Below are 14,931 nucleotides of genomic sequence, written 5' to 3'. Positions count from 1 at the left end.
CCAACCAGAGCGGCTGCTGCTGGAACAATAGACTGTTTTCTTTTTCACAAACCGTCTGACAAATTGTCTGATAAAAAAAAAAAAAAAACGGGTCAGGAGAAATTTGGGGGTAGGGTATAGCACTAATTAACGCGGGATCTTATTATTGCAAAAGCCATTATTATGGTGAATATTTTTAGTCAGACACCCTCGGTTCAGATTGAAAACTACAGATGAACTTTACCCTCCCTCCAAAAACATTGTACTCGTAAACATCATACGGGGAAAAGGATAAGACACTAACAGGATCTATGAAAAAATAATATTTTTCTTTGTAGATATCCTAAAAACTCAAGATAAACAGTGTCAAAAAGTAGCATACTTGTAAACAGTACAGTTAACTAACAGAATCTTGCATTATTCTAAACAAATGTTACTTTTTTTCCGTTCTTAGACATCATAATTTAGGATAACAGGACAAAAGCAGATGAGATATGGAAAAGGTTGCAAGTCATCACCTCTATAAACACTGCAATATTAATTAATAGTTGTATTTGACTGATTAAAACAATTTTGGGGATATATATATTTAAAAACTTGGAGTATGTGGCAAAAAAATGCATGCAACCAAGAATAAATCTGAGATTAAGGTTTGTTTATGACGTCTTCTTACCAGGTAGAATTTCACTCGTTTTTATCAACTTTAGAACTAGTTAAAATGCATTGCTTGTTAATGAGACTGATTAAGCGATACTGTAATGTAAGTGCGTTATAAAAACGCAAATTTTAAAGTATCCGTGTTTTTAAGCTTGCTCTTTGTTTGAAGAATTATTTCCAAGTCAAATTTACAATTCCGGTCCAATTAACTAATATATTCCGTAATTCCAATTACTTTGTTTTGCTTCTTCAAACTCTGTTTTTGCAATGCAAATCGCCTCCTGATTTGCGTTATTGCATAAGCAACTGGTTATTAAGTATAACTTATATTTTGCACCTTCGTGACCCTCCTAAAACTTTCATCGTTGCTTGACCCACCCCCCATCCACCCCGCGACCCCTTTTGAGTGTAACTGCCAAATGTTATCTTCTTGACAGGGTTACATTCAACCATTACGCGTACCCCCTTTACTCAATGAAAAAAAAAAAAAACCTGTCACAAAATGGCGGAGACGGACGTTAACAGACCCCATTTTGAAGATTTGACAAGCATGCGGTGGGGAAATATGTGTTTGAATTGCGTGCCACTTTCGGCTGCACGTCTTTTTTTTATTTAGCGGAGCGCACCGGAGTTCACCTCGGCCGCCGCCCGTTTGGACAACCCACGCCCGTCAACCGAATTCGGAGCTCATGAGTTCGCCGCTAGCTAGTTAGCATGGTAGCTTAGCGTCCCAAGCTAACTTGACGAGGATACTACCGAGCCGCTGTGAGGACATTGGGATAATCCTATTAGCTGCTAACTAGTGTTATCTACAAGTGTATTATTGTTAGTAATGGATGAATAGTTAATAACGCCTCGAAACGCCGTTTACTAGCAATACAATGTTGTAGCATCGCCTTGACGCTGTTTGTACCACAGTCTTTCCCTCTGCTAACTCATAAAAAAAATCAATATTATGGTTACTATATTCAATTAATTAAGAAAAATCATAGACTAACGTTTTTATTTATTTGTTGAGGTAAACAACACGTTAATAGTCGAGCTAATAATGTACGCTAATGTAATTACAGTGTAAGATAACATGCTAGTTATCCGATGTTTTTTCACGTTCTTTCAATATCAACGTTGAGATTTAGTTAAGGCGACTTTGTCGGGATTATAACGCAGTAATAACAGGATGGAAAGTTTTTGTTAGTTATCAACAAATAACTAACGTATTAGCAATACAGGCTACAGGCTAACGTTAGCTCAATGTACTGTAATGTGTACGCAGGTGAATTTGTGTAATATCAGATAATAAAACACTTGAAACGCAGATCAGAGTTCTTACGTTTGATTGAGTTAATAGTTAAGCATACATATTTTTCGTCATTTGGTCTTTGTTGACATGACTGTCAGAGCATGATGTAAATCAACTAGTTAACCCAAGTTCATAAATGACATATGTATAGAACTGTACACATCATTTGGCTGCATTGATCTATCAGTGGAAAAAGATTAAATGAACTGTACTGTTTGTCTATCATCTGTCAATTCGATTCCTCCCTTGCAAAAGTTACAGGAAATTAATGTGTTTAACTACCTACTTTTAGATACAACATATCTGCAAGGAAATTGAAGTTTTGTATTGGAACTCACCATGTGACTTGTAAGTAATACAATGTAAGTTTATATATATCCAAGATGTCATTTACAGTATGAATTTTTCAATGATCATGCATTCAAAGAATTTTGAATTTGTCCACTACTATATTAAAAGCATATTTGCTTTTTTTTTTGCTGTCAATAAACATTACTGGCATAGATTGATGAAGAAAAATAGCTTTGTTATTAATAAACCACAGAATGCATACCTTTTAGTTATGCAAACCCCAACAGTGCCCAAAAAAAAAAAGTGATAAACGCAGCACAGCTATGTGCAGTCACACATCATATGATTTGACAGCCTGGCCACTAATGGCATATGGCGCAAAAGGGACAAAGTATAGGCCAAGCAACCAAACAAAAGAACTCAGTGGGACGCTAACTGCGTGTAACGTCCTTACACATCCCCCGGGAGTCCTCAATTTAAAGTTTTGGGTCACAGTGAGACTACAGAGGAGTCAAAGGAGTTATTTAGTGGATTCTAGCTCCGCCTTGTGGCAGTCTGGAAAATTGCATCTATCAATCAACTATGTTTGTTTTCGTTAAATAAGACCCGAGACCGGATTAAAACCGTGCAATATCAATATACCATGTCCCACCAAAAAAAAATCAAGTACTAATGTTTAAACATACCACTTTGCACGTTACATTCAGCATCACTTATATAATATTCATTTTTTTCCCTTTTTTTTTTACTTGACAGATTCGTGCAGCTAAAGTTAATCAGCGTCTTATAATTTAGATTGCATTTAAATATTGCTAACAATGAAAATGTATCCATTCTTGCTTTTTATGTCAGTCCAATATCAGCGTGGAGATGCAGTCCATTTTTCACCACCAGGTGTCGCCTCAGTACGAGGTTTTGAGCCAGCTGTGTCCAGAGGTATTCATTGTACATTTTTTAAAACAAAAATAATCCTAATATACATTTTCCTAGTATATTTTATAAAGATTTATTTATAGTAAAAATAATATTTTACCCAAATAAGTATCTTTATCATTTTAAAGTTTTTTTGTTGATTGTTTACCTCGGCGAGTATGAAACAATGTAGATGAAAAAAATTAACACTGAATAATATATTTAAAAAAAAACTTCAAATAGTGTAATCTAAACTTGTTGTGGTGAAACATTTTATTTTAATAAATAATTCACATTTTGCAAATGGGACATTACGTGTGTGTGTACCACCAATATTTAGAAACTGCTCTAAATTTACATGCTTTACAACAAACAAAGAAATATCTAGTTACTTGGAGCTTCAAAGGGGCTTCTGTGAGACTGGACTCTTTCACAAAGTATTTATTATCCTGTATGGGAAGGGTGCGGCCCACTCAATACTCCTCCAGCTTTCTCACGAGACTAAACAGAGTATTCACTTTCCTTATTGTTTATTATAAAGTGGGCCATCATTTAGGACAATACAGCAGGGAAGCCTTTTTACTAAACTTATTCACTACAATTAAGCATTCAACTACTTTTGATCATCCCATAATAAGCATAACTGAAATGTCTCTTATGGTAATTCCTTTTTGTGATTTCTAATAATCAAATTGTCATATTAAAACGCTCTATGGATGGTTTTAATGGCAGGTGAACCAGACCCCGCCCCCTCCAGAGGCAGGCGCGCTCTGATTGGCTGGTTCGAACAGCAGCAGCGCAACAGGGTAAGTTGACGTACAAAAATGACTCCCTTGCCGACGTCCACGTTTCCCACAAGGAAAAGCCGATTTGATGCAAACTGAAAGACTCTCATCACCGCAGTGCTGCTGGTAAGTCCAGAATGTTGTTTTTGTTTGCAAAAACGTGATGAAAGTTTGAGAAAAGACTAATCAGAGAGTTTGAAAATCCCTCGTGGTGCATTGTATTAAAACTTACATCTCCTACTTTAGTCTAGAAACCAAATTACAAGTCCCATTCCTGCTTTTAATGTACTTTTAGAGTACTCGTGTTAAAACTACAACCTGAAGTTTAGACACACGTTTTTATCCTTGATTGGCAGATGGGAATAAATAGTTAAGAGGATCACTGCTAGTCCATCTAACGTGGGAGGGCTGCACTTGCTGATAAGATCGTGAATGTTTGGGATGAGGGAGACTAAAAAAAGTATTAGTAACTGATACTGCTGAATTTAGATTTAAGAACTTGTCATTTCGATGTGCAGCATACGCCCTTTGCAGTGTGCACACTCGGTCACGTGACTGAATCTGTATATTTGAAATCTTGCTACAAATGTCATTATTAAGGATTGTTTCACGAATGATTTAAAATTATGTATTTCTTTTTTTATGTGAGCCAATGCATCATAAATTAAATAATAATACATAATACTAAGGCAGCCTTCATCTATCTATTGGCACCATCTGCTTGATCTTTGGCACCAGGCTTTGGATTTTGGGCCAGTTAAATTCTTGGGAGACCCACATAAGACCGGCCCAGATGAGACAAAAGCTTAATGAGTTCAACTACACCAGGCGCATATGGGCCGACACAATGGAGATGATAATGAAATTGCAGATTACCCTTTATTTATATTACACATGTTGGGGGGGGGGTTGATTTCCATTCCTGTTTTGCCCGACCTTCACTGAAAGAGGGGATTTTGCAATTCCTAGAATACGTAGACCTACTTTGGCGTGTCTTGGATACTTCTGTGTATTTTTGGAGGCTACGTTTGGTTACCTTGGAGTCTTAACAATGAGCCCTACATTGCTGTAAGTTTTTGCCTTGGCGACACAAACGACTCCCGCTGTACTCGTATTTCTATCGTCGTAACAACCCATCGAGGCCTCTTCAGATTGCCTTGTGAGGTCGGCTAGTTGGAATTGATTTGCTGGGAAGTCTGCAAGGGACGTGATGATGTCATGGCCGTTCGTTTTGCATATTTGGGAAGAAGGTCATCAGTAACGGCTCAGACCGGGCGCCTTGCCAGACAAACCCGTTTATAATTTAAAGAATGCCCGCCTTATCAACGGAATGACCTCATCGAATTGTTTGACCTCCGAGGTTCCACTGGACTTGGTAGCGCTTGTACATATTTACTCCCCCCTTCCCCCCCCATCCTTTCAAATCAACCGGGCCCCTTCTGTATTGAAGCTGGCTTGTAAATGAAACACTCCTGTGACAGGATAATTAAGTCCAGACACAAAGGGCTCAGCAGGAAGGACTTGGATCGAGTGGGGAGTTGGTATTCTCTCGGGCCCGGCAGAACCCAGGGGAAGGTTGCAGGAGATTCATTTCGAGGTGGTTCTGGCCGCCCATCGTTTGGTTATTTTTTTATTTTTTTCAACTCCACAAACTTAATTGAGGTCCAAACGCACGCAGCAGGAAGGTCGTAGCGTGCTCTGAACTGAACGGGTCATTGCCTTTTTTTTTATAATTCGTTTCAAAGTGACTCATAATTATATAAGGCTGTTCATGTTCAAAACATTTGCCATCTTTTTTTTTTTTTTTGTTGAACTTCCAAAGACATGACATTTCCTGGGAGTGTTCAAAAATTTCAAACTACACATGAGCCAACTCTTGATTTATTTCTTACTCATCTTTGGAATCCCTCCCGGGCATTCCCAGGGCAGCGCGGTGTAAAATCAAAAAGGACACTCGTCTGGAACGTTCTACTTTTAACTCCTTACATAATGCGCCCTTCGTTTAATGGCACGGGCTGCGTGTGTGTGTGTGTGTGCGCGCCACGTGCTGAGTTTGTGTTGTGATGACGCCGCGTCGTGGAGGTGGATGCTGTCTGGAATAGCGTTGATCCTCTTAACTGATTAGTGCCCGTGACTAGAGAAGAGGAACCTGCGTGGGAGGTGGACGGACAGATGTCTACTCCCCCCCCCACCTCCACACGCCATCATCCTTGTTTATTTCAGACCCCGAGGACTCTCTAATGAGCTCCTTTCCTTTTTAATCGACTTCTGGAACTCTCAAAATGAGCCAGAAATGAAACAAACATCTGGAAATCACATCTGAGTTCTTTGGACTCGAATATCAGTCGTCGGTTCTCGAAACAAAGCCGTCATTTCCATCGTAACAAGAAGTGCAGGTTGCTCGACCGAAATCCGATCTTTGTATCCCGAGGTTTCTGTGCGTCATTTACTCCGTTAATCCCTGGATTCGGAACAGCTCAATCCACACACATAAAAATGAAGCGAGGAGTGAAGAACTAGTTTGTTGTCCGTGAGTAGAATTGAGAAAGGGGAGAAAAAAATGAAGATGGCTATTTTTTTCCTTTCCTGGTAACCATTTTGGAATTTGCGTGGAAAGAGTTGAGGGCCACTCCCAAGTTCATCGCTACCACAACACAAGTTTTGTTTGTCGCCTCCTCCGTCCATCTCGCCCTTTTGTTGACATCTGTGGGAAGTCGCGCCAGTCCATTTGCACAGTGACGAACATTTGCCGTGTTGTTTTGAAGGCCCGGATTGTTCCTTTCCTTCTGAAATTCCAAATGTCAACGTTCTCCAGCTCTTTAGCACAACGGTGACATTTCAACACAATGCTTGAATAGTGTTGAAATTCTCAATGAACTATATACAAATATTTCATTTCAGCCTGTTTGGGGAGTTCCTGGGTTGGTGGAAGTAGTTGGTGCAGGGGGGAGGGGGGGAGTCGTCGAGGGGGTGCAAAGGAAACAATGGAAGCTTTGTGAGTGTCCCGCTGTGACAGGATTTTTTTTTTTTTTTCGGGGGGTTGAAGGGGTAGTCCTGGTTTCACCAAGCGTCGGCACTTCATCAGTCAGAGAGAGCACCTCCTCCTGCTCCCATCCATCCCTAACTCCCCCCCTCCCTCTCTTCTTGTCATCCCTTCGCTCTCCGTCGCCACTCACTCGTGTGCCTCCACTCTAACCGGCTTGCTAACGCATCCTAGCTGAGAGGGAAATGTGCTTTTTGCATTGAGAAGACTCTCCGGTCATTTTTTTTTTTTTTTTTTATTCCATTAAGGTACGTGAGCTCATCTTTTCTTGGAATGCACTCTTTTGGAAATCTTTCTGCATGACAACGTCAGTAATGTGCCATAGCGACGGTTATATGAGGTCATATTTGGAGAGGGATGATGCTGTGTGTGGTGGAGGGGGGGGGGGGGGGGATTGGGGGGGGGGGGGGGGGTTGCACTATTGCCTCAGCTGTGTTGACCAAATTATCAATGTTATTAGGATCTCCATGCTGTGATTGCTTCCCCCCCCCTTTTGACAAACACGCTCTCACACATACCCGAAGGGACAGTTGAGTCGAGGGTAATCCTTCACATCCTGTGTGGGAAAGGGCAAGAGAGGAGCACTCGCTAACCACGTCATTTCCTCGTGAGAGTCACTTTTTATTCCGGAAAAATGAAAACAAGCATTTCCGCTCGTTATCAATCACTAACGAGCGCTCAGTTTGACTTACCAGGTATCAAAATGAACGGAATTTCTCGTTGCCCTAATTTGGAGTCTTAGAAGATAACAAAAAGAGAATTGTTTGAAGAAGAAATTTGAGGCCAGGAAGCCGTGATGGCCAAACTACAGTGGGACCTTTGTTACGTTCACAAAAGCAAATCCGGGAAGACGTTTCACCTTAGGCTGTTTTGATTTTGAATTAATTTTGCCAATCAGAAAGAAGGAAATTTGTTAATAGAGTTTGATTTGGCTACTGAAGAACTTTGATGGTACATTAACTAATAACTCATGTTTTTCTAGTCGCACTTTGAAGTTGATATCAAGCCGATACAAATTTAAGGTATCGGATACTCGCGGAGGCTGCCGATACCAACAACCAGTGACTCAACAACTGCATCAGAAAGAATGCTTATTGTTATTTTTTTTTTTTTTTGCTCATATTTCCACAGAATGAAGAAGTGAATCATCTGTGATTGCAGTCATGGCTGTCCAGACTGGCATCCAGGTAAGTTCATGAATTCATTCATGTTAGATGGACAACACCACAAAAAAAAAAAGCATCGCTGCTCCTTTTTGAGCACCGCCCAGCTTCAGCCAGGCTTTGTTTTCATGACGTTAGCAGCAGCTCCCTCGTTATTTTGATAACATTCCAAAAAATGTCGACATCTGTCTCTCACCCAGCAACTGACGCAAGCCCACCTCTGTCACGGCACGCCGTTTCATTCTCGTCACGCGTGTCTGGCGTTCCGCTCTCGGGACCCCGAGGAGTGTCTTTAGCGCATTTTCGGGAGGGGCGGCTGGAATGCAATCCAAACTTTTTCCTCCTTCCCCTCCCAGTAAGCAACGTCAACCACGTGAAGATCCGAAACAACAAAAGTGTCAAGTTACGTTTTTTTGCATCGCGACGTATTTTGCAACCAATTTTTTTTTTTTTTGGTGGCAGGCAATCCTCCATTGTCTTTTCATCAATCACAGCATCAACCAAAAATAAAGGAGCCCTAAATCAGATGTATTGATTATCCAAGAGACCCCCGAGGGCTGATATTGATCCATAATCGACTGCAATGACTCTGCAATCGAGTTTCCGGTTGCGTCATGCAGCGGGCTGCAAAAAAAGGACCAAGTCCCTGAACGCATCATTAAAAGCGAGCATCTGCCAGTTGAAGTCTCACGTGCAAGTTATGTAATAGACAACACGGATCAAGACATCGATCGGTCTTTCTGCTGTCATTAAATATCGAATTGTTTTGGCTCGCCTTTACCTTTGACCCTATTACAATCGCAGGAGGCTTGCGGGTATAAGTGGATCAAGTTAAGAGCATCAGCTCAACTCCATGAGGGGGGGGAATTTAATGTACTGATTTAATTCTCCGCTGTAAGGTTGCATTTAGTCGGCGGATTATCAGCAGACATTCCTCCATTGGGGAAAAAAAAGGCGATTTAAGGAAATGGCGAACTGGCTAATCGGGGTACGCTAATCTGCTCGCAATGTAAATTTGAATTAAGTACCTGTACTTTTTTTTTTACATAATTAGTCGTGTGAAAAAAAACAAAAACACATGCAAGTGCTCCCAGCTGAGTTTTGTTACATAACTCGCGTTTGTCCAGCTGGGTCGATTCGACTCTTTTGATACAAGGTCATATGTTCACGTTCAGAACATCAGGTGTGCACGAGTTTGTGACTCTTTCTCTGCGTGTGCTGCGCTCGGGTGGAAAGGTCATTCCCGAGGCGTTTGCTCCAGCTGTTCACCTCACGTGTTGCCTGCAGGGACTATTTTTCTTTTTTTTTTTTTTAAACTAATAAAATCTGACAAATTTATTCGAGGAAATTAGTCCGTTCCCCGCAGTGGACTGCTAATTGTATAAATAAATTTGAATTTAGTTTGTCGTGAAAGCCGTGGGAAAACTTTCAACATTTATTTTAGTAATATCGTAGAAAATATTGTTAAATAATTCCGTCTCTGTTCGCCTTCCTGTTTGTCGGCGGAATCGACGAGAATGTTTCAAGACCCTGCCTTGTTCTCAACACAATAACAATGGAAGGAATGTAATATCGGCATGTAATGGACATCGAGATTATCGCTGTGGGGTGTGTGTGTGGGGGGGGGCGTGGCCGCCTCGTAATAAATTGCGTAACATCTGTCCGAATGAGTCATCTCCATGGACATCTGCTAGCGATTTCCCGAGCTTGTAAACAATGAAAGAATGGGTTTTGATAATTCCCTAATAATTTGGGCGTGACTAAAACCCATTTTTTTATGTTCCTCTGCTTCTAGGTATGGTTTGGCGAGAAGTTCGACGCCCCCATCCTGAGCCCGCGGAGTCCCCGCAGCCCGTTGGCGCAGCGGCACGGCCGCGGGCCCGGCCTCACCGACGTCTTCCAGTACGACCAGTGGCTGGCCGTTCGGCACGAAGCCACCCTGGTACCCATGCAGGAGGATCTCGCCATCTGGCTCACGGGCATGCTGGGTACGTTTTAGAGCCTAATCGTTTATAATTTCGCAGGGAGGAAATCGAAACTGGTGTTGTTTTTTTCGGTATCGCTCGGAAACGTGACTGGAATGACCCAACTATTGTTTCTTTTCAAACTTGACTAGAAGCTCTGGAAGTCAGGTGCAGCCGGGTTAAGTTACTTTTGTTGTTGGTTTTAAAAAAAAAAAAAAAAAACTGGGTCAATCTTTGTCACTTTGTGCCTATTGTGGATTTTGTCCCACTTAAGAATTCAGCGGCAGGTCCCATATTTTTTTTAAGTGCAGACAATCGATTGACTTTTCCAGAAGAGGAGGTGAGGGCCGAGTTCTTCATGGAGGAACTCAACAACGGCGTCAAGCTCTGCAAACTTATCGGCGCCCTGCAGAATAAAATCGCCCAGAGTTGCCCGTCTGCACTCGGCAAGGTGAGCAATCAAATTATTTCATTTGAGCTTTATGATCTGATTTTTTTTTTTTTTTTATTCCAATAGCTTTTTCCAACGCAGAAGGTTGCCTGTAAGCTCGACGCCTCTCCAGGTTCCTTTTTCGCTCGTGACAACACTGCCAACTTCCTGTCCTGGTGTCGGCGAATCGGCGTGGACGAGACGTACCTCTTTGAGTCCGAGGGGCTCGGTGGGTTGACGCCGCCGAATTTTTCTAATCCCGCAAAACGCTTTGCATAATCGTCAAAGGGATTTTCTTCTGTTATGGAACTAAATTCGAACAAAAGGCTTATTTTATTCCCCAAATCCCATTACGGCCTGTTTTTCTTAGCCTGCAAGTACTTTTTTTTTTATTTTAAATTGCCGATGACTTCATTCGTCGTGATAAAGTCTCCCAAATCGAATCACACAAGCAAAAGCAAGCCAGGCTGCGAGCGGTTTTATTAATATCCGTACATTTCGGCTCTCTGCTCTAAATTTCTGTTCCCTTCTGCATGATTCACCCAAGCATCCTCCCTTCGGGGAATCATTAACTTCCATGTCACGTTTTCAAGCGTTGCACCTCTGTCGTCCCGGATGTTGTCGAAACGAGCCGAGAGGACAGCTGCTGCCTCGTGTTATTTACTCATAAAGTCACAATATTATTTTTATTTCTTTTCAGTGCTGCACAAGGAGCCCAGGCAGGTCTGCCTCTGCCTCCTGCAAATTGGACGCATCGTCTCCAAGTAGGTCAATTTTGTGTTTTCATAACAGATTACGAGAAAGAATCCATGCTAACGCAAAAACTCGGCAGGTACGGCGTGGAACCTCCTGTGCTGGTCAAACTGGAGAAGGAGATCGAGCTGGAGGAGACCCTGCTCCTGACCGAGGAGCCGCCGCCGGCCGTCCAGACCTTCAGCGTATGCTGCCAACATGGCGGCCTTTACCAGTCAGGGGTGAGTCTTAAATATATTCCAAAATCTATATTTTTGGTCACACGTGAGCTCTAAATTCATCCGTAACGTCCACGTGCCCCCGCGTCCAAGATGGTGTCCGGCCGGCCCTGCCGCTTGACTGGTCTGGGCATGACGCACCGAAGCTGACCATGTGACCACGTCCGCAGGCACTCTGTGACTCGCTACTGCACGTGGCATTAAATAAATGCACAGATTTTTTTTATTTTTTTTCTCCCATCTGGGTGGGTTTTCTGACTCTAAGAATATGTGAAGTGGAATCCAAAACATAAATAGCTCCAAATGTGCAGCTTGGAGACAATAATCGACATATTATCATGTTGCCTTCAAGCCATCTGCCGTTTATTTTTTTTTTTAACCGTGATTATAATTGTGGTGAATTCCAAAAAATCAACCCTCCTCACTTTTCCCTTTTTCAGGAACACGGCGCCGACGACCCGCCTTGCTGCAACTGCTCCAACAGGGTGTCCATTGAGTACCTGTCAGAAGGTCGCTACCGACTCGGGGACAAGACCATCTTTATTCGGGTGAGAGTTCCCGGCTACTCCACATCGGTAATCCAAACTCTCAAAGGGACACAGTGTGTATTGAGAAGGATCTCGTTGTTCCATCAGAAATTCGATACTCCCTGAGTGAATTACTACCCGAAACCCGTAAGGCTTTTTTTTCTGCATTGCTTTCTCTATTGTCGGTGTTTCGGCTTTGTAAAATAATAATGTTGCAAAGCAGGCGACCATAAGTAATGCCGAAATAATTTCATTTGCTGTTTATGTTAGCTTTACGTTTTAGCCATGCGATTAGCGTAAAGACACATTTTTAAAAGAACGAGGCAGAGGTGAGTCAATCAAAATGTATTAATTGCACATTAAAAAAATATATATATAGCTTAAATAAATATTTTAATTCTATGTCCCAAAGTGCTGTTTATATGTTAGCACCACTTTAAAGCGCTGCAGGTAAGCTCGTTATGACCCGCGGCGTTAGTCCCATTACATCATGAGCCGAAGTGCTTCTTCACGATTGGTTGACATTGAAGCCGAAACTTGTCGTTGTCCTCAGATGCTTCACGGCAAACACGTGATGGTGCGCGTCGGGGGCGGCTGGGACACGCTACATGGCTTCCTCAGCAAGTACGACCCGCTGCGCGTGCTGCAGTTCACCACCTTGGAGCAGAAGATCCTGGCCTTTCAGAAGGGCCCGCCAGGCTTGGGAGGTCACCACGGCAGTACGGCGCCACCTCCTGAGATGGACCCCTTGGCGGCTGTCGACGACCTTATCTCCTCGTCTTCGTCGTCCTCTTCCTCGTCGTCCTCCTCCTCAGGCTCGGTCTGCAAGACCTCGCCGCCAGCCACGGGTCAGACGTGTCGCTCCTACGCCGCTTCGCCTGCCTGCACGCCCACGCTGGCTAGGAAAGGGGCTGGCGCGGTGCCAAAGAAGAACCTCCAGTTAACGTCGCCCGCCCCGAGGAAGCCCACCCAGCTGCCTTTGCCAGTCTCTACCAAAGTCTCCTCTTCCTCCTCCTCCTCCTCTTCTTCTTTGCCCAGCACACCTGTGGGCAGCTCCAAGCAGTCCCCCAGTCCAGTGCAGGTCCAGCGTAGAGCTTTGACGCCCCAAGCAGAACCATACGCTGCATCCAGAGCGAGGCTTCGACCGCCCACTCGAATCCCCGCTTCTCAGCCGAGGAGTCCTGTCTGCCCCGAGCCTTCTTCCAAATGCCCCAAACCATCCAGTCCCATCGCCATGCCACGCCCTGCCACCGCCCCGAAAGATGCCCGACCCCCGACGGGCACCGGCCAGCGCACCCGCCTCGCGCAGCGCCGCCCCGGCTCCCCCGCCTCACGCCTCCGTCTCGAGACAGCAAGGAGGGTCCGGGCGGCAGCGCGTAATGCGGCCACGCCCGTTCTGCAAGCCTCCCCAACTAGGCCAGAATCCACCTCACCTCTAACCGTTAAAGACACCGCAGCCAAAACCAAGGTGCCGGCCCCGACCAAGGATTCCAGCCCCTTCCAACGAGGTCCCGCTGCCCCTTGGCGACACCCTGGGGGCAACGGTGCCCTCACCACCAGCACCAAAGCCAACCAGAAAGAAACCACCACCACAACCCAGAAGGCAGGACAAAAAACGTCCGCTTTGACGAACACCATCAAAGCCGAGTCCACTCTCGTCTCGGCCCCACCGAAGACCACCCCGGATGTCATAGCGAAACCGGAGCACGGCACCAGCAGGAAGATCCCTCAGTACAGAGGCAAGCGCGAAGACCCTTATTTCGAAATGAACTGTCGAAGAAGGCCGAAGACCTGATGGGAAGGGCCTTTACCAGCAGGCTGGTGAATTCGGGGGAAAAAAAAAAAATCTGCACTTGTTTCTGCTCCTTTCAAACTAACCCTTATTGAGTCAAGTCTACTGCCATTTTATTCTCCGTAGCAGGGGTGTCCAAAAGTTTTATTACGCGGCCCTCGGACTGTAGTTTGGACAGCCCTTTTTTTTTTTTGTTTGGAGCCTATTCCACATTTTTCATCCAAAAGTGAGCGACAGTTTTTAGGTCTCGTCTTTGCGGTGGAATAATCGACGGTTCCTCTTTAACACTTACTTTGACTCTTTACATTTTTACACACGCGGCAGTCGCGACGGTCTGAGAGACTTTGTCCAAAGTGAGCTTCGAAAGCAGACAAGGCGACCAAAGTCATACGTGTCGTTTCTAAACGACGCAACCGGAACTGGAACCATTTTATTTCTCCAGGGAGTGACGGAGAGCGACATCGAGATCAAGTCCTCTGTCATCGTCACAAACCGGTGATTGGCATTCGAATGTATGAGATGGGTGAAGGGGATGATTTTTATTTTTTTTTTTTTTGTCAAATGAAATTTGCACAGTGTGTACAAACACTTGCACAGTGTGTACAAACACTTTATAAGGAGGCAAAGGTTACGGATAAACTACTGATCAAACTTTTTTTTTTCCTCTCGTCAGGCCATGCCATCGCTTTGAGTGCGTAAACGGTTTTTTTTTTGTCGTTTTTATGTTGGTGTGTTGAAATTCTACTTTTCCATGTGATGTTTGTCTGTATTCCTAAGTAGAGAGGATTCCAATGCTTCCCCCCCCCCCCCCCCTTTGTGTTTGGCACTTTACAGAAACCTCTGTTTGTCACACTGAACTTTGACCTTGTCTCTTGTCCCAGAAGCTGTTTGTTTGACGTGGTTGTTTTCTAATAAACGGGTGGAAATCCATCTCGACTGCATTTTCAATTCTTGCGGTGGATCAATTCAAGTGTGTGCATTTGAACACATTTCCTCCTTGTCCGAAATACGACGTCGATTTGTTTGATTTCCAATTCAAGTGGTTATTCATCGAAACAATTCTGCTGAATGAAAACATCAGCGACTCCCGGAATGAATGCAATTCGAAGTCTGGCCC

General features: G+C 43.7%; 1 protein-coding gene across 5 annotated transcripts; it reads left to right on the top strand.

Moving 5' to 3' along the window:
* The first annotated feature begins 1,112 nt into the window (after positions 1 to 1,112).
* On the top strand, positions 1,113 to 14,744 carry gas2l3 (growth arrest-specific 2 like 3). 5 transcript variants are annotated; one of them, XM_049760682.2, is made up of 11 exons: positions 1,113 to 2,284; positions 3,080 to 3,163; positions 3,872 to 4,050; positions 8,099 to 8,154; positions 9,926 to 10,118; positions 10,401 to 10,545; positions 10,612 to 10,753; positions 11,225 to 11,288; positions 11,357 to 11,498; positions 11,936 to 12,043; positions 12,576 to 14,744. In XM_049760682.2, the coding sequence occupies exons 5-11, from the start codon at positions 9,928 to 9,930 to the stop codon at positions 13,815 to 13,817; spliced, it is 2,034 nt and encodes a 677-aa protein (XP_049616639.1). In that variant the 5' UTR covers positions 1,113 to 2,284; positions 3,080 to 3,163; positions 3,872 to 4,050; positions 8,099 to 8,154; positions 9,926 to 9,927; the 3' UTR covers positions 13,818 to 14,744. The 5 variants fall into 5 exon arrangements, with proteins under 5 accessions (XP_049616639.1, XP_068505703.1, XP_049616641.1 ...); XM_068649602.1 differs by lacking the exons at positions 1,113 to 2,284; positions 3,080 to 3,163; positions 3,872 to 4,050 and adding an exon at positions 4,118 to 7,215 and having other exon boundaries at positions 10,406 to 10,545; XM_049760684.2 differs by lacking the exons at positions 1,113 to 2,284; positions 3,080 to 3,163; positions 3,872 to 4,050 and adding an exon at positions 4,118 to 7,215.
* The last annotated feature ends 187 nt before the right edge of the window (positions 14,745 to 14,931 follow it).

Source organism: Syngnathus scovelli, chromosome 22, assembly GCF_024217435.2.
Source record: "Syngnathus scovelli strain Florida chromosome 22, RoL_Ssco_1.2, whole genome shotgun sequence".
In the NCBI taxonomy this organism is placed as follows: domain Eukaryota; kingdom Metazoa; phylum Chordata; class Actinopteri; order Syngnathiformes; family Syngnathidae; genus Syngnathus; species Syngnathus scovelli.
This window is presented reverse-complemented; position numbering and strand designations above follow the sequence as displayed.